The sequence below is a fragment of the Ammospiza caudacuta genome, chromosome 8 (genome assembly GCF_027887145.1).
Source record: "Ammospiza caudacuta isolate bAmmCau1 chromosome 8, bAmmCau1.pri, whole genome shotgun sequence".
NCBI lineage: Eukaryota > Metazoa > Chordata > Aves > Passeriformes > Passerellidae > Ammospiza > Ammospiza caudacuta.
The window spans coordinates 16,993,013-17,015,779 of NC_080600.1; the positions used below are offsets into that span (position 1 = coordinate 16,993,013).

A 22,767-nucleotide genomic window follows, 5' to 3' on the forward strand; every position below is an offset into this window, starting at 1 on the left:
ATGTTGGTTGTGTGAAACCATAGTACAAAACAGTGAAATTTACACATGAGAAAAGTCTGAAGCTATGGTTCCTATAGCCAAAGCCTCATTGCCATGAGTTTGTCCAGAAACTTTTAAAGCACTGTGCGCAAATGCCCACTTGAAATAAAGTGGTTCACTCTATTAAAAAAAAAACAACCTATGTGTAACACAACAGTGATCTCTAAGTGATATCACATTACAAAAAAATGAAAACAGTACACACTAAATGCATATACTCAAGTTTTATATACTGATGTGCATTGTCCCTGCTAAATATCTTATGTCAGCAATACCACAGTACCTTTTCAGGTAACTGCAAAACTAAACACACACATCACAAAATAAAATTTTCTCTAAAAGTACCATTTGAAATAGGAAATGGAGTTTAGCAAGTGCATAAATATTATTCCTACCTAGGTAATTTTAAACAATCAGAAGTCCTTCTACAGTAGGTTGCAGATTCCATAAGCCTCCTTATGTGCAATTGAATAGGCATTATTATATTGATCTGATATATGAGTGTTAAAACATGTCATCATAGAAAACCACTATCTCATCCCTGTATTGGTCTCAGCAAGTAACAAGATAGGATTTATTTCAGAAAGGTCGTAATACTGTTATAACTTGTGTAATGATTAACAACTGTACGAGGTTTTGAACTCTTTTTAAAAACCTAATCTATATAAAGCTTTACACAGTTAATACTCAGAATGATAGCTTACTGATGACTTGCTCTCTTCTAAATAGAAAGAGAGCCCTTTTCTCCTCCCAGAGTTAATCTAAGGCAGAGAGGGTCATGCCCTGAACACATACATACACACAGTTACTATTTTTAGAACTGTCACTCTGGAACATCACAAGTACTGAATTTTACAACTAGGTGAATTAATACCCAGAATTTCCTTGTAAGAAATTTTAACTCATTCTTCCCATTCTTTAAAAGGAAAATACTGTAACATCTTTAGTGCTCTATTAAATAATTGCTTTTAAAAATAAAAAAAAATTAATTACTAAGAAAACTATGAATTCCACTTTCTCACAAAACCTAATATTTAACCCAATTGAATTTCTAAGTAAGCGTTTACTTGTATTTCAACTATGAAAGGCAATGCAGAATGTGTGATACACAAATATTATTGTCAGCAAACGACCACTTTGCTGTGTTACTCACACGCTCTCAGATACATAATGCAATATTTCATCTTTCTGAAAATACTGAAAATCCCTATTCAGAAGCTGCTCTTCATGATGTCAGAAGGCCTCCCTGAAATGAGGCACAGAAAGCTCTACACCAGGAGTTCTGTACCAGTTCTATATTCAGAAACAGACACGAAATCAATGTGAAATATGCAATAGGAGTAGTGCTAATTCCAGGGATGGACCCATCATCAATACAGAGGTGTGGGCAGGGCAGTGAGGAGGGGCTGCTTTGTCACAGCCTCAGACCACGTTCTGCAACACAGACAGACGATTCAGAGCCAACATGGCCATACCATCGCCTCCTCAGCCTCTCTGCACTAAGCCTGCACCTGAGTAATGCCATTAAATACACACTGTTGCTAGCCAAGTGCAATTAGTCCAAAGGTACAATAGCTACTTGGCAGGTGTAAGTAGCATAAAGCTGTTGCTCAGTGTAATGAAATAATTGGAGCATCCTACTACATGACTGACAACCCTAAAAATAAAAGAGTCCTTCCGCTAGAAGTTTCAGAAGAGCTGAAAAAGTTCTGAACTATTTGTAGTTTAAGGAGCACACAGAGAATAAGTCACTGAAACCAGCAAATTATTACTTGTTAGAACACAAAAACAGTAACCAAGTGTTTTTGAAAACTTGGTGAGAAATAAATATAAATAACATTCACTTTCTGGGCTGAACCACATTTGCCAAGTTTCCACCCACTCTTGACTTCAATGCCAAGTTATAAACCCCTACAAAAATAAAGTTTAAGATGAAAAGGCTGCCAGGCTGTTAATCTCTGCAGTGCTACTTGGAATTACACAGAAACATCACCTGACTTGCTTCCATAGGTATATTTTTCCCTTATTATCAGTTTCCTTTTTTGATCACATTAGACTATACAGCCATGCATGTACTGCCTATAAACAAACCAGATTCTAGTCACTTCGACCACTTCAGTAATAAAAGGCTACCATTAGCAGTTACGCTGGATGGAAAAAATGTGCATTACTCAACTGCTCAAGACTCTTTCCTTCTTTAACATACGGCCTGTATCTGATTCCCTGTTGTTCTTTGGTAACTATGGATTGGTTGCCAAATCTGCAGGGCTGAACAGGAGTAAGACTGAGACACCCTGGAGATGGAGAGTGGCACTGTCCTGAGACACAGACCAACTTCCCAGCAATGCTCTAAGAAGGAAGGGATACAGAAGCCACAAAGCTTCTTTGCCACCAGCATTCAGCCTCAGATCTTCCTGAGACAGGGCTTTTACATTTGCATCCTCCATTTTCCATGCTCATACCCAATTACAGGGGATACGTTCAGAGCTCTTGTAGTCCTGTACTGATTGGAATACAAAGCTGTACTGATTGAATATAAACATGTGAGGACAGAACAGCAAGACCTCACTGGGAAGGAAGGGGTTCCATGGATATGTACTGTCTATATTCAAGTACTGCTCATAAACGACTTCTGCTAGCAATGCCTGTGGTAGTTAAATAAAAGCTGGTTCAGGAGGCTGTTACCTACCTCCATCTGTGGTGTGACCACAGCAAAAGGCATTGCAATGTTTTCATTTTCTCTCTGCATCACTCACTTGGTATACAATTCTGCAGTTCTTTGCTTGAACAGCTTATTCAAACCAAGTACAACAGCACTGTCATATTGCAGAGCCACCCACTCTTCTGAAGCCCATCACTAGGTAGGCAGAGATTTGTGTCTGGACAACAGGTACTGTGCTAAGTTCAGCAATTAGCCCTGAGAGCACTCTAGAATAGCATCTGCCCTTCTTTTTTCTATACCTCCCTACAACATGTCACTACCTCTACAAGACTCAGAAACCAACATAATCCCCAAATTGGGAGCAGCAAATTATTGTATTTGAATATTCCGTTCTCATCCTGTAACGATTACCATGTGTGTCAATGTATTTCAACTCCATATTGAGTTAAAACTTCCTGGATCCAGCACAAAAGGAATTCAGTGCACCCTTCCCCTGTGTGATGCTCTTAACCTCTAGCCCAGTCTTCCTTGCACAGTCAAGCAGCTGACGCAGACCACAGCACAATAGCTTGGGGTGGTCTGCATGCAACTTTCCATTTAAAATAAAACCAGCTCAAAAGATTTAAAATAAGATTTATTTCTCCACCTTCCCTTCCCCTCACACTTTATTTGCACTGAGTTGTTAATAGGAACATTCTGACAAACAGCCCATGGGGCGTTTAGGGCTTATGCGTGGCACTGAATTGACTGACAGCATTGGAAACCAAATTCCTGTGCACAATGAGGGATGCAGCAGGGAGAGCAAGAGTGTGACACGTCTCCCAGCACTGCACTGCAAGCAGGGACACAGAGGACCTGCCAGCGCCCACGACCCAGCGTGTCCGGAACTTTTCAGTCCCACAGGCACTTTGCCCCAGAGTAAGAAGAAGCTGGTAAAGAAACGTTTTGTAATAAGTTACTAGCCGGCAGAATTGCCATGCTTCAATTGTGACAGTATGTCACCACCCAGGGCTGTTCTCCAGTGCTTCAGTTTGCTTCTTTGTTTTATTTATTATTTAAAACCTGGTGATCATAAAAGCCATTTCTAGCAGTGGTCACGGCCAAGCCATGAGAGTCTGTGAACTCTGGTATACCCTGCACTAAGCTTGAGACAGAAAGGTTCCCACAATTTCTCCTGGCTTGGCACCATCCTGCTCACTGGAGCAAGACCTGAACTTTGGAGCCATGCTTGGGGGACAAAGCACAGCACCAGCTTCACCTTGGAGAGACAGGGCTGCTGCACTACACCCAGAGAGTGCCCTCTTGCTTCTGCTGCATAATTATGAACTACCACTTTGTAAATAACAGAACCACTCCAGAGCACAGGAGGTGCTTTTAAAGTGGTAATTCCATATCTTTTTATCTGTAATTGGGATAATTGCTCATTTCTTTTAATCACAGCCCACTTAACCACTTAAGTGCAAAGAGCTGATCTGAGGAGTCTCACTTCAGTCAGCATCTAATCTTTGTATTTACCCATAGTCATTCACTGGCTTCAGTGCCTGATCTCTGCCTAGGCCACTTGTTCCTGCATTCAGGCCTGGAGGAAAAGCAGGCTGACCAGAGAGGCAGACATGATAAGAAGCTTTAAAAACCTTTCCCCCTACTCCTGCAGGACAGCACAGAACCTCAAAATAGCTATAGAGCACATACAGAAATTGTTTGGCCGCTGGCTATGGGTAGCAAAGGCCTTTATCCAAGCCTAATGGAAAACAGACAGGAAAGACCATTGTCTGTTCTTTGTTGAGTTGCAAACCATTCAGTTCCCACCAAAGCACAAATCACTGTTTTTAAAATTTAGAATCATCATTAAAAGTGAGCCTTTAACCACCAATCTGAGGTAAACTGAGCACAGTGCACTAACATTGCTGAGTCTCTTTGTGCAGCTAACCTGCTCACTCCTTATCCTCAAGACTAGCTCTAAGTCATCCCTTGGGACACAGGGATGCTAACATGTCTTCTGCCAGTGCTTAAGCATAAGAAGTCATATGCTTTACATGGGCTTTCCCTGGACTGCACTGCTTCCAAAGATGCCTGTCAGAAGACAAGTATCATCATCTATTTTTAGGTTTTTGGGTTTTTGTAGAGGTTCCAGAGGCACACAGAAGTATGAAGTCAGTTCTTCATAATCATGTTAATATTTTGTCAAAAGGACATGCCAGATCCATCTGGCAGAGAAAACCATGATACTGAAGGTATTCTAGTGACCACCTGCTCTAACCCATGAATACTGGTCAGGTGAAATGCAAAAGGAGAAGCAGCAGAATCATTAGTTAGAACACTCTGACAGAAACACAGGCTTGTTTAGATGGACTGATGTTACCATTTGATATAAAAGTACCTCCCTTCCTGTCAAACTATTGTAACAGTAGATTCAATCTTTTGTGAGAGGTACAAACCTCCTAGATGACCCAGGCAATTGTGCAATTCCTCTGGGAGATACATACAGGTGTATTCCTGATTCATACCATCAGAGATGGGGAAGGGAGGGAGACAGAACAGAAACATCACTAAGTCAGAGATACAAACTCATCAGGTATTTCAAGTGAACAGAATGCCATTCTGCTCCTGGAGTTACATATTCTATGAAATCCACAGGATCAGAGAGACACTTTGCAGCTTTTCACATAGGAAAGCTTATGCCTGTACATAAACTTCAAGTTATCCTCCTGTTTGAAACTTATCTCCACTAATGCTTACTTTGGGAAAATAACTTTTCTTCTAAGCTAACGTCATTGTTTGGAAGCACACAATTTTTAAATATGAAAGAAAATTAATTCTGAGATTCCAAAGGTTAAAACAAAAACATGTTTTCATTTTAGAAAATGGACGTGACCATTCTTTATTAAGAATTCAAAAGGGCAGATGACCCAGCTGCAGCACAAAGGTCCTCACTGAGAAAAGCACAGTATTGGAGACATTTAAAAAAAAAAAAAGTTCAGTGACATAATTTGAGCAAGACATGGGACAAGTGGCTGGACAGCTTCTCCACAGAAGAGTTTCCAATCTTTACTGTGTGGCCTGTATTGCCTACAGCAGCACTGGCTGCAGCTCCAGCCACACACAGTCACAGAAGATGCCACTCAGCAAAACTCATGTATCCTCTGTCACAGCACAGGCACTGTGAGCAGTGACAGCCACTGCCCCAAAACAGGCACAAGCCAAGGAAGACATTCTGCAAAGCTGAGATTCATATATGCATTTACCTTAGACAAAAATTACTCTTAATTAAAGAAATAAACCCAAAGGGTATGTTTTATTCTCTTTACAGAGAGGAATAGCCAAGAGGGCCACAATTCATACACCCCTGCAACACACAGCAGCAGCTAAATTGGCTTTTAACAACACACATGCACAAACCCCCAAACTGGCACTGAACATCACAGACAATGCTGAAATGCAAAATGCTAATATATGGGTGGGGAAAACAGCGGTCAAGGGGTTTCTAATTCTTGCTGAATCTTGACACTTTTAACTTATATTTAAAGAGAGAGGCCACTTTTTCCTCATCATTAGTGACAACTGATGAACTACTCTCCTCATAAAATAGCACAGCAGGCTACTGACTAAGACTATGTCCCCGAGTCAAGAGCTGATCTTCAGGTCATGTATGTTACCTAGATGCTGACAAGTTTACTGTGACTGATGTTACTTTTCTTCCTTTTCATTTAAGAAAGTGAGAAAAGTCCTGTTTTTAGGGAAATGAATATACAGTAAAGTGTATAAAAGTAAGCAAAGGAGAAGTTACAGTAATGTCAAGAGCCTCACAGCTGACCCTAAATGCTCTGGTTCCAGAGCCACAACTAATATCCAAACAAGATATGAAATGTACTTCCTTAAAAAACTTAACATTTCTGCAAAAGGTCAAGATATACGCATATAAATACATACTATATGTAAACCCATCTACTTACATAGAGAAAGGTAAAATACCCATGCATGTATCAGTAAAAAAGGTATTTTTAAAAGTCAGAAACTCTGTTCAGGAAAGATCTGGTGTGCCTCTTCATGAGGCTTCCACAACATCTGCTTCAGAGGAACAATTAAAAACTCTTCCTCAAAGCACATAATGACAGTTTTCCCTAGGCTCACACTGGCATAATCACTGTGCTGCAATCCTCAGTTCCTTCAGCTTGGAAATAAGAAAGCAGGGAGCCTTTCTGAATCATGTTTCTAACCTCTCTGAACCTACACTGGCCTCTAGGAACACATTAAAAGAGGAACAGATTGCTCAGTCTATCCATTATTGGAAGTAAGCAAACAAACTTTCAATAATAAAAGAGCACATAAACAACAAATCAGTAATATCGGAAAAATCAAAGAGGAGCCAAAGCAGATTCTCAATTTAAGGAAGCTATGAAAGCTTTTTCTTACATTCTTGATCTGTTGAAACAGAAATAATTGAGGCCTCCTCCTTTAAACTGAAAAGCCTCATCATTCCACAAAAACTTTGAGACAGCCACAGTCTCAAAACTCACATCCACAGAAAGCTATATTTTGACAGACACTGATGGCAGGAGCAAAGATGACATGTTCTTCATACACACACAAAAAAGTATGCCTTTTTAATTTTAAGTCCACAATGTATTTATTTTTTCCTGCTGCCTTTCTAACTTCCTCCCACTGAGCTAAGTTGTGTCATCAGGCAAAAAGAAAATATTCACACCAGTTAAGATTTTCAGTTGTGAAAGAATTGTGATACCGTGATAGTCCTTCTGATAAAAATAGAAAGCAAGACACTTTGAAGTGAAATATCTATTGAGAAAGAGAGCTAAAAAATATTTTAAATGCTATGAACACAAAACACTGGGACACAAATAGGTAACTGGTACAAGTTTGATCCCTTGAGAATTACCTGAATTGCATGATTAAGTTCTGAAATACCTCTCTCCATACATACACACACATATATACACACATATATATACTTACAAAGTGTTGTTTTATTCCTGTATCTATTTGTAAATCAAATTTAAAACCAATGCAAACCTTTCAAGCAATTATTAAAACCCTGCATTTCAACAACGTTAAATGCCTTCTCCCAGCTTCAGCAAGTTCAACTTGTAGAGAAATGCTTCTGGATGAGCATTTCTCAGACTAACAGAAGCATCCCCGTGGGACTGGGCAGGAAAAAGGCAGCTTGAGAACCACTGGAATAAGCCATTGGTCTATAGTTGTCATTGATTAGTACATATTCTTTAGTAAAAAAGGGGATCTCTGATTCTTCATCGAGGCAGGTTTAAACATAATTAAGTCTTGTCAAGTATGCACAACTTTGTACTATAAGGTCTTGCATCCCTCAAAAAAAAAAAGTAAATAAAAAGGGGAAAAGAGGCTTCACATAGCAATCTCACATTAATTCATGATGCATATTTTGAACAAAACTAAACACATACTAAATAGCTTAATTACCACCTCAAGTGATTACAAACACCCTAAAGGCAAAAGGCCCACAGTAGAACTGTTAAGCCTTTTGTTTCCCAACCACTGTACACATTCCATTATAACAGGTTTTAATATAAGCTCTTCTTCAAATATATTCGTGTGTGCCAGAGAGACTGGGAAGAGTGGACATCCCATTATAACCTCCCTCACGTCTTCACACACAAGGGGCAGATCCAGGACCAAGAGGAGACAAAAAGCCTCCATCCTCCTACCTGCCAATTCCCAAATCTGGCTGTACACTAACTCTCATGCTGCTGAGTAAACTGTGAATGTTTTAAAACCTTGAGAGGATGGGACAGGGTGGGAGAAAAAACATTAAAGCAGAATTTTATTCTAGCATCATCTGACACAAGACAAAATTGACATGCTGAGCTGAACTAACTGAAAACTTTTTTAGAATTATGAGCATAAGTAGATTAGCTGTCTTTTCAGTGAGTTCAACAGAATGCACACTGAGAATGTTTACTTGAGATTTGATACAATTCCATTTGTATACAGCTTTTACATCTGTTGCTAATGATATCAAATTATTGATTGTTCACTTTCTTATATTATTTAAACATTAGCTATGCACTCAGCAACCTGATGCTTTTCTTTTTTTTCTTTTTTTCCAGGGAACTTTTTATTTCTGTCTGTCTTTGGTTGTAATTACTTTGATCTTCCAGAGAGTATAATTAATTTACTGTTTATTTATTTCTATGAGAAAGGAAAAAAGTTTGACCTAGTAGATCTATATGTGGCAATTTGTAATAGAATCACATAGCTTATGTTTAGGAAATCATGGTTTTGATTAAGAAGCAACCATTTAGTTCCCACTGTTTTATTAAAACAGACATTAGCAGATAATAGGAAACACATTTAACACTGTAGGCTGCATTTAGTTTGCAACGTCAATAAAGTTATTTTGAAGCCCCTTCCTATTTTGTATTTACCACAGCTCATGTGAATCAGTTTTTGCTTTTACTGTCTAGTAATCAGCTCTAGAATTACACAAGGATATGGGTGCTGGTTTCAAGAACTCTAAATCATAGTTTTACCTAATCTATCCAGCTACAGCCCAAAAAACAAATCACTACATCATCCATTCACCTTCATAGAAGTCCTTTTTAAAAATATTATTAAAGGAGTATGCGATGACAGATGCATGTAACTCGAGTCACTGATTTTGCACACTAACTGAGCTGTCCTGCAGGACTATCTGGCTATAGAAAAGAAACAAAACAACCTTAAATGAGAGACGATGAGAAATTGAAACCATTAAAGTGCAGAAGTCTTCCTGCTTGCAAGCAGTTAAGATTACTGCTCTGAAGTTGCTGTTTATTCTCCATGCACCACTGTACCTGCCACAGACTCTTTGTTTTCTCTCCCACTCATATGGTTGATGAATCAACACTACTTGAACTGCTTTATAGCAGCTTGTGTTTACTTCACACATACCTTAACCTTCCTTTTTCTCCTCCTACTAACACACACATAAACTTCCAAGCAGCAACGACTGGCTGTGTCTCTGAATAGCACAGATACAGAGTTATCTGGCAAAATCTTCGGGTTTGGATCCTTGACCTTTTGATTGAGGTTTCATTCTGCTTTTACTGCACTTAAAAATTTAACTGTGCACTTACTCAGTAAAGAAAAATTAAGAGCATAAGCTCCAAGAGTGGAAGAAAGTAGAAGACAACAGTGTAGTAGAAATACTCAGAAACTGTAGTAGTGTCTCGACAGTTAAGAACACTACAGTTAAGGGTTTCCAGTGCCTCTGCAACTGGCACCCTTGCCCAGTTTTGGGGAAAAAAAAAAAAGAAAAATGAAAAAAAAAAAAAAGCCTGTTTCTGTTTTCCCAGAACAGCAAGTAAAAGCGAATGGTGATGACCTTGAAGCTGTTTGATTCTTTTGACTGCTTTTTAACCAAGAGGATATGTTAAAGTACTTGGAATAAAATTCTGTTATTAAGAGACACCATTTAGAGAAAAGAAACACTTCTGAGTCACACAATGGCAATTTACAGAGAAAAGAAAATATCCAGTTTATTTGGCACGAGGGCAACCACATACTAAAATGTCCAATCAACATTTTTACTTCTAGCCTAAACCATTTTAGTAGGTGAAAAGCAACATCTCCATTTCCTTGCCTGCACTGTTACCCCAATCCTGCCTGGACAATTTTCCTTCTAGACACAAATAATTTCACCACAGAACATTCTTTCTTTTTTCCCCTACTGAAAATCTAATCATTGCAGAGGCCAAGCATGAGTGTCTTACAGGTATGTTCTGCACAAGCCAGATGTGCAGAGAAAAAACAGATGCCTCAGAACTTGTTCTGATGTTTCATGCAATTTTGTTTCATGTGTTCCTAGCTCAAGCAGCAGACTTTTTATGGTATTATTATGCAGATTTCTAGTCTGTCCTAAGGAAACAAAACAAGCAACCCTTCGTGGCTTATACTTCCCAGCCTTTTAAGAGGAAAAGACAGCACACTCTTTTTGAAAGGTGCTAATCTTCGAAACAACTGAAAATACAGCAGTTTCTCACAAAGGACATGACATTATTTCTTCATGGTGTTTTTGTGAATTTTGTTATGATTTTCCTGGCTACTGAAAGAATCACAGACAGAAATGACAATGACAGTCCATGCCTTCTTTCAGACAATAAACCTTCAGTTCAGTGGTGTAAGAGAGAGAAAAACTATGGAAAAATCCTACGCCAGCATACAGCTAATCTCCAAGGGTGATGGAGATTTGGGGAGAGAGGTCCCAGGTCGAATTATGAAAAAGCTTTTGACTATCCTCTAAGTCCTGAGCATTTAAAGCACATGAGTGTTAAAAAAAAAAATAAAACCCAAAAACCTACTAAAACAAATAGTCTGGTGCACACTTGGCAAGTCCCTTGCCAAAGGAAAGGAACAATAAAAGAACCAACCACACACAATAGATGCTTGTCACATCATTTTATGCACCATTGACAGGTGATCAGACTGTTCAGTGGTGAGAATGAGATGAATTTAGAATAATTTTACTACCTCAGGCACTATGGACCTACTAATACCATTTCATTATAGAAAAAATACATACAATGGGCTATTTTTCTCATGACTTCAGCAGGTGCAGCACCTTGCTATTTATAAGTGTCTCCCAACAAGCAGTACTATCCAGAGGAATAAAATACAGCAGGAATGCCAGTAGACTTTGCAGTATTGAGAACAAGGGCACATGTAAACTTAAAAAGTCAGGATTTTAGCTTTCGGGAACAAAACAAAACTAGGGCAACTTACATAGTAATTTAACTTTTAAATCCTGAGATACTAGAACGTTTTCTTTCCAAAATGTTTTTGCTTAATTCAAAACACAGTTGATCTTTCAGCACAGTGAAATGGGATATTTTAAGCATGTTTTGTGTCCTGTGTTTTCATGCCAGCCTTGTTTGTAAAGTATCAGATTTAATTTCAAATGTGCTGTGACTGTGTCCTCTTTGTAGACAAATTCACAAATATTATTATTGCTTATTATTACTGTTATTTAAATCAAATAATCTCCAACTGTCAGCAGAATTTCAAGAACTTGGAAAGCAACAAAAAAAAATCAATTTACCTTTAATCTTCTTGTACTTTTTGTACCATCTCCCAAACTCCTGGCACTTGGTTGCTGACACATTGGCATAGTATGTACTATTTACAATGGATGAAATCATACTCTGGAAGTATAGAAAGAAAAAACAAAAAGGATTTAAAGTATCTTCCATGATTAGAAATCTTTTCCAGGGAAAGCAAATGACACCCGAGTGCATAATGATCATCCATGTGTGACTTTAAACCCAAAAGAACCATCTGATGAGTACAAAACATTGGTTTTATTCTCCAGTCTATATGGCCAGCCATGAATAAAATCACAATAATACTTATTTTGCACAATTATGTAAAAAAATGTAGTACAAACCTACACTGAGACCTGCTGCTCAGGCTGGGGGGGAAGTTCTGCTTTGCTTTATGCTTGTGATACTGCAATAGCCAAACTTCGGTTGCATAACAACAGGCAGAGCCGGGCTGAGTAACACACGCTCACTGCACCAAGCACAATTTAGGAACCAGATCCTAAAGGTAAGATTAGATGCTCCAGCATGCATAATCCCAATAATGCTTTTCAGATGTCTCTGTTCTGCTTCCAAATGCAGCAAGACTGCACAGCCAAGAACTGGAGAACATCCGTGCTTCTCGGTGCAGAACAACAGTTAGGCAAATAAGTTAAATTAATATAATTTATAGAAACGTGTGATTAGCCCTTGTGTGAAGAATCACCCAGAAGAGAAATTAGCAGTGCCATTCAGAGCACAGGGAACTACACATACTACAACACAGAGCAGTCAAAACCCACAAGAAAGCTCAACAAAACTGAAATACCACTTGCCTAACCAGCACCCCTCCCTACTCTGCAAATTCCCCCTAAGCAACTCTATACAAGCTGAATGAAGAGATAGCTGCAGACTGGTTTTCCAGCACCTGATACTAATAAAAAGGGTATTTTATATCTGGGGTGCTTCTGCCCATAGGGTGGCAAACAGCCTCATTACCAGTAGTTCTTCCCTTCCTCCATGCTATAGAGGAGGCATCCCTTTAATTACATTTCACTGTCCTCTTTTCTCCTTTCTGAACCTTTCCAGGGTCAAACTGTTCCCAGCACATGTCCACTGTCAGCAAGGAAATGCAATCTAATGGCACCAAGACATAGGAGCCAATGCACCTTCTCCACAAACTGTATTTTATTTTCCTCATGCCCTCCTTCTGCACTTACGTCAAAGCTCAGAGAAAGCTGGGGCACCTTGTGCAACCTTTCTGCACCAAGAGGAGAGAGCAAGGATGATCTCACAGCTCAAACCATGGCTTCAAGCTCTGGCCTATGAGCTCCTGCAGGCTCTTGGCCATCTCTGGAAAGCTATAAGGCTTATGCACTGGCTCACTGAATTTAACCATGCTTTAAAAACAAAATCATCCCAGCCCTCTGTCAGATCTACCCAGTCTCCTGTCCTGTTCACTACAGTATCACAGGACACTGTCCCTAACTCTTGAGTTTTAGAAACTTAAAAACGTGAGCAAAACAGAACAACCTCAGATAACTGGGTACAGATTACAGATTACTTTCAGCCTTCAACAGGTAATTTCACTTTCACTGAAGAGGCCCCTCTGCCTTTTCCACTTAAAGAGTGCCATGGTGCAGTGCAGCAGAGTTTGCAGGCTATGAAGTAAGAGCCTTAAGTAGCTGCTCCAATTTCTAAAACTGAGATTCAATTTTCTAATTAAAATCAATATTTTGAGACATAAACCTAGCATTGTGGCAGTCAGCAGCAATTCCCTGCCCATAAATCCTCCCTAGCTCTACAGCATTTTAACAAGCAATAGAATTCTGAAAGCCTGACCTGGTGATAGCCTCTGCTGAAGAGGGTTTTTGAACAAAGTTGAGCAAACCCAGTGGTTTTTTGCATCACTTCAGGTAAATTTCCATTCACTAAAGAAGGGTGGGGAAATTGTTGAACTCTGTCTACATATCAATTTGGTTCTCTTAAGTTTGTTTTTTTTTGGGGGTGGGGGGGGAGGGGAAGATTCCTTCTCCAAATCACCTACCTCTACAAGAAATCAACACTACTGAAATCATGAGGCTATTAAATATCACAGAATATATTAACCCATTAACCTTTATTTGAGAAAGCAAAACTTAAAATAAATAAACAAAGTAAAATCAAACAGTAAATCAACCATTGGTGAAAAAATCCCAGGACAGATTCTCTTCTGCAGGGGAAAGAACTATAACAATTTTCAGACCACATATCCTCACTACTACGTGTAAAGTAAAACTAGGGGTAATTGCCTTAGGAATCTTGGTAAGTCTGGAGAAAGGAAATACCCATTTAAAATAGAGTGGGAAAAATAACCACTCACTAGTTGCAAACTTCTAAATAATGCATAATATTTCTGGAATAATTCTTAACAAAGGAATAAAGCAGCAGATAGGTTCAGTATGTGCGTGGCCATGACAGCCATGTGGAATGAATACTACTTAGACCAGGAGCTAAGAAACACCCACACAAAGAAAATCTGGTGCAGTCAGTTCAAGGAGAAAAACATGGGACACACTCATGTCCTAATAAAGCTTACTCCAGCAAAGAGGCAAAAATGCATGGTCAGTGCTGAAATGAGTGATGCAACACAGGAAGGACAGAAATCTCTATGGAAAGATGGAAATATTGAAATAATTGGATTTCTTTCTGCCACACACACTCCCCCTACCTACCCTTCTTCCCCCCAACTTGGTTAACTGGGATTTATTTGTTTGAACAGGAGCCGTAGGCTAAGGGTAGCTAAGCTGCAGACATGTAATACACCTAGCAGAAAAAAAACAGAACAATTTTAAATCAAAGTGAATGATTACATTTCCCATTAGCAGCAATCAGAATCCCCGTCTGGGCTGCTTGGAGAGCTGGGGCACTGAGAACCAGAGACAGAGCACCGTGGCTGGTGGGAGCAGGAGCTCCCCACGCTGCCCCTCTCTGCTTCTGTACTTGAGGCGTTGCGAACACATTAATAAACAGCAGCATTTACTCTGCAGTCTCACTCCTAAGAGACCACTCTGCAATTTGCTGCTGTCAATAATATATTAACCACAAGGGGGTTGTAATGACATTTCACATTTGGCACGATATTTTTTTAAAACTGATTTGGGAGAAGGAATTGTATTAGAGGCATATTCAGATGATGGTAATAGACAGCTTCTATACAACCTTCCATTGTATCTTCTGCATTTTGTGAGCTAAACCAAAAGAGACTGAAACTTTTTATGGCAGTAATAATAATGATACAAGCTGCATTCTGCAGTCTTAATTCAAGAGTTAGTCACTACCCAAGGTTATTTATACCTATGTTTAAAAGTAAGGAAGCTCAATTTCCTACAAAAGGATCTCCTCTTAGTTTTTTTCCACTAAATAAATACTGGGGCAAGGATTTTGGCTGCTACACTTCTGCCATCAGTAATTTTGTAAATATATGTCAGACTAAGCCTATAGAAGGAGTAAACCAACTGCAGTGTTTCCACCTGGTAGGCTTTGAAACTGAAGTGGGAGGAAACAGACCTAGACAACAAATGAATTCTGCATATGAAATGATGCATAGTTTAGTTATGCTGGATATTGAAGAAGACTGGGCAGAGACAACCATATGCTGCAATCATCATTAGCTGACCAGATTCCACAGATAATTCTATTTTAAAAAATGACACTTAAACTGTGTGAAAATGAAAACACTTTCGTATTCAACGCGTATTCCACACTGCACATATCTACAGTGTCAGTTATTCCTTTACTAAATCAGCAAGTTCTGTGGCTTTTACTCACAAAACCCTTCCATTCCTGTTAGCTCTGCAGATCCCACACAGCTAAATAAAGTGAAGAATATGATTCCTACCAGCTCCATATTTTACCTCTGTGCTTTCCCTGGAGTTTTAATCATAACATAGCGAGGCAAATTTGTGGTGAACAGAGAGAATTATCATGGTTCATGGAGGCTTTGGATCATGAATTGCAGGATGAACATAGATTGCAATGGAAGACACACAATCAAAGGAGAAAAAATGTTGGATATGAGCAAGCAAAGCACTGGATTTTCAGGAAGCTAGAATTACCCATGTTTTGACTTTTCAAAGATACAATGGATTAACCTGATTCTAGTACACATTTTAGAAGGCAATATATTTTTCATGCCTAGCAAAGTTACCTGGTCTGGGTGTTAAAGTGTTATTCTGTTTTTTCTGAGAGGCAAGGAAAAGTCATAAAAATTTTATTAATGTCTCATTATGACAATCTGAAGTACAAATAGAGCTCATGACATCTGTAGGAACCTGTGTCTTAGACATGACATCAGTGGCGTTTAAAAAGCAGTCATGGAGAATGAGGCTGAGTTTTTGTTCTTTTTTTAACATAATTACATGTACATTTCTTTGTTGCTGTTTCCTAGAAATTGGGCCACAACTGTTAAAACTGCATACTTTTTATCATGGTTGCAGGCTGATGAGAGCTACCCATGGGTTGTGGGGGGAAGGGAAGCCTCTGCTAGTGGGAAGAAGCCACTTGAATCTTATATTTGAGGATCATTAGTCCTATTGCAATAGGTTCAGATAAAAATATAAATAATGCATTCACATCTCTATGAAATCAATTCATAATTTTCACCTGGCGAAAACACGGTGTAAAGATACTACTATTTAACATATTAATTAGTATTTCTCCTTTCTAAAGAAAACAAGACATTTATTTGGGATTTATAGAATTGTTTAGTGTAGGCTCTTTACAGAAGAAATATGAGGTTTACTTCTTGCAAATCTTTCTTTCCCTAAGCCTGCTGAAAGCACTGACCTGTGAGAGAGGGCATTCTTTGGCTAATGTGCTCTGATTCATCTCTTTGAGCAGTTCCTTTAAGGCATTGCGAACTGTGGCATGGTTCCACTGCTCTGCTGGCAAATCTTCCAACTTTGAACAACTGTTAAAACAGAAAGCAAAAAGCAGATAGAAACATCACCTTCACAGATGCTTACTTTTTGCATGCAAGTGCTATAGAGCTTTAAGCAACAAGCACAACCCTGGAGCTTCCTTCTTGGCCAGTCCATCAAGGTGTTTCTCCCCTCTATCCCTCTCCCACCAAGCACGATCACCAGAAGATGCGCAGCTCAACACGCATCTGCTGATCCTCCTATGGCATATGTGTGCATAACCATTCCTGCTGGGGCCTGATGGAGAGCAAAGAAACTGCATAAAGTGAGCCCCAGGAATGGCTGAGTAAAGCCCTCCTCTCCAGACAAAGATACTCCTGCTGGGGTAGAAAAATAAACATATATGCTGCATGCACTGCCACCAACAAACCCCCTGAACAGTGAGGGCCCTCATTGTGTGGAGGTGAGACTTCAAAAAATTAGTTTCATTTTATACAGGCTCTTATACTGCCCTTATCACTGAAGTATCTGAGAGCCTTTCAGGAACACATGAAGCCATATGCCCAACATCTGTCACGTGCAGTTCATTCTCACTTTCATTCCACAAGAACTGCATATGTAGTGAAGCTTTTGTCTTCATATGACTTGTGCCTCTTTTAATTTAACAAGCTTATGGTTTGTGTCTACATGCATGGGGACAGACCCAAGAAGCACATCAAAAAGGTGGGAGAAGCTTGTCACTGCCATTTCTGCTACAGAGCCTTAATGCATGCTTTCCAATGGCCCCAGAAGGTGGTTCTGCCTTCTGCCCTTAGAGCCTGTCTCAGAGCTGAACCTTGAGATGTGCTTGAGGAGTTCAAGTAGTCAGTGATCTTTATGCCAAAGTCATGGATTGTCTTTTATTTACGTGGCATCCAGGCACTTTGAAGATAAAGAATGAGACCTTGATGTCAGGTTCATACCCTTTGCTAACACAGATGTGACAACAGACTACACAGAGTCCTGGTAGCTCTATAGCAGCTATAGGGTCCAGACACTCTTTTACAACTACATAGAGATGCAGCCCAGCTGAAAAATTTTCACAGTATATAAAACCAGGGAAAGACCTGTTCATGGAAATCCAAAAACCCAAGCACCATCAGAGATTCAACAAGAAAGACATGTTGCTGTTTGGAAGTTTAATGTCAGTGAGGCATCAACTATTTCCAAATTCTAAATGGAACAGAACAGTTGGAGGGTATGTACCTGTCACCAAAGGACATGCACAGATCCCTGTGGGCCCCTCTTCTGTTCAAGCCAAAGCTTCAAAGAATTGTCAGTAAGTTATTCCAAACTGTCTGTTACTTTTCACTCTTTCCACTGTCATGTTCTGGCCATATAGCTACAGGAGGCTGTGCAATGCAGGCTTATCTGCAGCTCTGGCATATGCCATGCACTGCCAGGGACCTTGCATTTGAGGACTCTTTAGTGGGCCAAGAGAGAAAGGAGAAGAAAAAAGGAGGGAAGAGTGGGAGGAAAGGAGGGTAAATAAGTGTAAAAACGTTGGGAGCTCTTGCTTTGCTAATCAGAACTAGCCCTCAGGGAAGGAAAATATTTTCCAAACACCAAATGGAGCTGCAGTGACACTCTCCTTCCTTGTCTTCTATTTGCTGGAAAGACCACTGGAGAAAAAAAGTAAAAAAAGATCCCCTCTTCCACATCTCAGCAACTGGCTGCAGAAGACCTGGATTTTCACAATGCAGCCTCTAGAAAAAGGCAAGGAGATTATTATTTGATAAAATTAGAACTTAATCCATTAAATCATGGACTGTAGAAAGGTCTGCCTCTAAAAGCCCCATGTCTTTACTTGATTGAGTTTCTGCCCTTCCCTGCTCTGTTTCCATATTGCTACTTCAGAAAACATACAGTATCAGTTGGAACATGCACCAAAAAGCTGCCAGGTGACCCACCCTTCTCTCCATTTTCTTTTCATTTCATCAAAAGCCCAGAAATTAATGAAGACAGGATGTGCTAATCTCTGTAGTAATGCTGTAACCAACAGAGCAGCTCAGAGAATAGGGAAGGACAGATGTTCAGAAACACCCACCTTTGTAATTGGATTTTCAATGTCACAACATGATAGACATCTTGTAGCATGTCGGCTACTGTTGCATCTGGTGCATCAGTCACATAACTGAGAGGGAGGGGATTCCACCTCCCAAGCTTGATTATTCCTGAAAAGAAAACAAAAAATATATACTTTATATTTTATCAGCCATTTATTAAACCCTTCAGCAAGGCTGACTGCTCCTGCAATCCAAGATCTGCCTTGAGGTTTATTGCAGTCTTGCCCAGAAAGACATGTTCTGCTCACTCCTGAGGAACAGTGGGGAAGAGCACGAATAGATTCAAAATCTTAAGCAGGCATGTTCCTGACTCTTAAATTACTGCAAGGAAACACAGGAGACTTCCTTCACATCCTTCATCATAGCTCTAAAGCCTAGTTCTTTAAGTTAGAATAAGCTTTAAGTACTTTCTAGTCCTGATTTTGCAGTTTACAAAAACTCTTCAGTAAATAAATGCATTACTTTTGACTTGAACAGGAAAATTCCTTTGCGTGGGCCTCCAGCACTGTTACAATCTAAGCATGGTATGATTCCCAGTGTGGATGGAAACCCACCAAGCAGGAAGAATTCACTCCCAGATACAAGTTGCACTATGCAGACAGTTGATTTTCTTTGTGGGGAAAAAAAAAACAACCAAACAACTGCAAGCTGCTGACCACAGATCCAAAATAGCTTTTTGGAGGCGGGGAGAATGCTGTATGTTCTATTTCTACTTCTGTTCATTCTTTAATAGGATCATCACCTCTTCTGGATGAGCTTGTCACAAAGACTGTAAACTTGCATGGTAAACCATTTGGTGCAGAGGTATTATTTCTGTTTAGACAATTACAGAGGGCCCACCCACACCAAAAACAATGACTAATCCCGGGAATGACTTCCAGGAAGACACCAAACAAAGAAAGCCACAGTGCCATCTTACATGACAGCAAAGCAGTTCAGTCTTGTTCTGCACTATTGCCCCTACTGCTTTTATTCCCTCCTTCACTGTGCTTCTATTGCCCCACTGTTCAGCTCACTTAACTCTCCTCAGCTCAGCCCTACAAGACACCATTCTCCCATTCAAACTGATGCCTTCTGAGGTTTCTTTATATACTGTGTGATCTTTGAAAAGACATCCAGGAACTCCACTGTCAGAAAAAAATTAATACACTAATACATGAGGAGACTACTTCTTCTGAGATAACAGGCACGCCGAGAACTCCTCCTGGGTATCTGGAAGGATGCTGTGGTGCCAAGAAACTTCAATCGTCTCCTCATCACTTTCTACTCCCAGTTCTTCACCAGCTCTGGAACTAATTGAACTGCAGTAAATGACAAAAACCTTTTATCCTGATCTCCCAGAAATGATCCTAAGGTAACACCACACTGAAACAGTGAAACAAAGCTTCTCACAGAGAATAACAGAATACAAGGAGCCCATGAAGTACCTACTATAGAGTATTTTTCCCCATTCCCACACAGATTGAAGAGGAAATAATTTTAGCACTCCTTCTCTGTAGCACTTAAATCTTTGCATTAACCACTGACATGCTTTGCAAGGCATTCTGTCACCACGCACTGAAAGAAGCTGGAAGTGACCTAGTTCATCCTCAGTGGCACAAAGTTTCACTGTAACATACTGGTACAGACAGGCTAATACTTCAAGAGCAGATTAAGAAGCTTTTGGCAAAGAGATATATTGTCCAAATGAAACAAAAAGTTACTAAGTGTTGCTTGATATCCAATGCTTGAAAATGGGACATAAACAGAACAAAAACATTTCAATGATGCACTGTTTCAGTATTAAGATTTAACAATCTGGTGCTGAATATGCTGCAGTATAAATAGTGCCTGGACTCAGATCCAGTAGAGTAACACACAGCACTCATTCACAGTGCCGTATGTCTCCAGTGCTGGCTCCTTGAGTCATATTCCACTTGCCAAGAAAAGCTGTTTTTCTTAAGGGGATAGTTTACTTAATGTTATCTCTGGTGACAACAAGAAATGCATATAGTACAGCATATATTAGTCATTAAATGAGCATCAAGGGTCCACTGAGTAAAATATACGCTGGAAAAACACCGTTTAGCTGCTGACTTCCTTTACCTCCTCCTGCTATATAATAATTTAAAGCAAAATCACCTAAAAATCCAGAAATCTATACCAGCTTCACAGAACACTTGGCTTCCTACGTTTAACCCCGCCAAGTTTTCATGTAATTGAAAAAATAAGCATCATATGTGCCCCATAAGTCACATCTAAATTGGTAATATTTTACAAGAGGCTTTATTTTTCATTCAATTAAGGAAAGCACTCAGAGAGCACACCATCTGCAACTGCTTGGGCCTGGCAATGCTGGCAAAGGACAAAGAGATGGTCGGGAAGCACTGAAGTCACCAAAGGTGTACCCAGACTAAAAGGGTTTAAAGAAAAAAAAAAAACAGTGCAGCTAGAGTGCACCATGGGAAATACTATGCAAATTGTTTTACAGGAATGTCTGCTACTACTGGAAGTTAGGGAGATTTTTTATTTTTTTTTAATCCTCCTCTACAACTGGAGAGGAAATTGTTTTGGCTGGATTTAAACAAACACAGGTGTTACCATAATGCTCAGTGCCTCTGCACGTTAACACCTGCTGAGAGTCCTTTACTCTGTGTTACAGCACTGCTGATGCACGCTATTTTTTCAGCCGGTGTGATATGACGTGTGAAATATTTTTTTCCAGAGCACATTAAGCTGGTCCAAACCATAGCCAGAAGCCATGGTTTCCATTCAGCTCCTCAGCAGACTTCACAGGTGCTTATTTCATGGCACCAACACTGTACTTAAGGCAACTCTTGGGCTATGTTTGGGAAGGTGATGCCAGCTTGTTGGGCAAATGTGTTCTCGGCATACTAAGACATCGCTGAATGACTACTCAGTAAAAACTGAGCAGGCCAAAATTTTCCCCCTAAAAAGGTCCCTTCTTATCCAGACTGGATATTTCTAGCCTAACAGCAATCCCAAGATGAAAACAGCCTGGCAGCAAGGGGTCACTTCCACATACACATTTTTTTATTGTTCCTCTCATTGACTTTAAATAGTACAGCTCAGGCCTTTAAAGAAATCACTTTAACTGGCCTGGCTAAGCTTTTATCCTACCACAACCGACACTTGGGACAGGAGACAGGAATGAAGAAAGGTCACTGTGTTATTAATGAACATACTACTTCTCTGGGAGTATCGCTTCTCTGTCAGCTCCAGACCTTCTCAAAATTATGTGTGAATAACGCACAGCAGATCAGAAAGCTCAGGAAATACAAAAATACATCTTCCTTGAGTCCCAAAACTCTTCTGTTAACAAATCTGGCTCTCTTTCCTGTATCTGTTGGGTCTTTTCTCCTGTGAAAGTTTTTTGAAGGGAGAGCTAATAGATTTCAATGCTTGCACAGACTGAAGAAATGGCCATACACTAGAACAGCTCTCACCTCACCAAGAAATGACTGAATGCAGCCCAGGCCAGTTAGGCAATTAAAGACAATAAAGGCATCAGTTTTCTCAAAAGATTTTTTTTCAAAACTTATGTTAGAAGAGATTCTCTATCCACACTGGTTGTTGGTTCTTGAATTCCATGTACTTCTACAATCAGGTCTTTTATTAACTTTAAGCCTCAGCTTCATCAAAATGCAGACAGGGGAAAAAGACAGAGTAGCTTTGTGTAAAATGGGTGTAACTCCCTTTACCCACAAGAATGGCAGAACACACCAGTGGCAAACTTCTGTGAGCTCAAGTGTGAAGTTTGTACATAACAACCACTGAATTCACTGCTGTCCCTCCCCTCAGGCCAATGATGTGCCACCCTGCCAGCATGTTTCCAATTGAGTTTCATCCAAAAAGCAGCTCCTTTGGAGAAGAAAGTGATAACTACACAAGTGAGAGCAGAACTCTACACTGAACAGAAGCCTTGCCCTGCTACATCACAGCTGACCCATTCTATATCCAGCAGAATCCATCACAGGATCATCATGAGCTTTATTTTATCACCTGAAAAGATGATG

At 39.8% G+C, this 22,767-nt stretch overlaps 1 protein-coding gene across 1 annotated transcript in view; it reads right to left on the bottom strand.

Moving 5' to 3' along the window:
• Nucleotides 1–22,767, bottom strand: part of SATB2 (SATB homeobox 2) — a 106,078-nt gene that overhangs the window by 51,890 nt on the left and 31,421 nt on the right. Inside the window, exons 2-4 of the mRNA XM_058809526.1 lie at nucleotides 18,733–18,859; nucleotides 16,573–16,696; nucleotides 11,769–11,871 (exon numbers count right to left, since the gene is read on the bottom strand). Of these exons, the coding sequence (XP_058665509.1) occupies nucleotides 11,769–11,871; nucleotides 16,573–16,696; nucleotides 18,733–18,859 (354 nt within the window). The remainder of the gene's footprint in view (nucleotides 1–11,768; nucleotides 11,872–16,572; nucleotides 16,697–18,732; nucleotides 18,860–22,767) is intronic.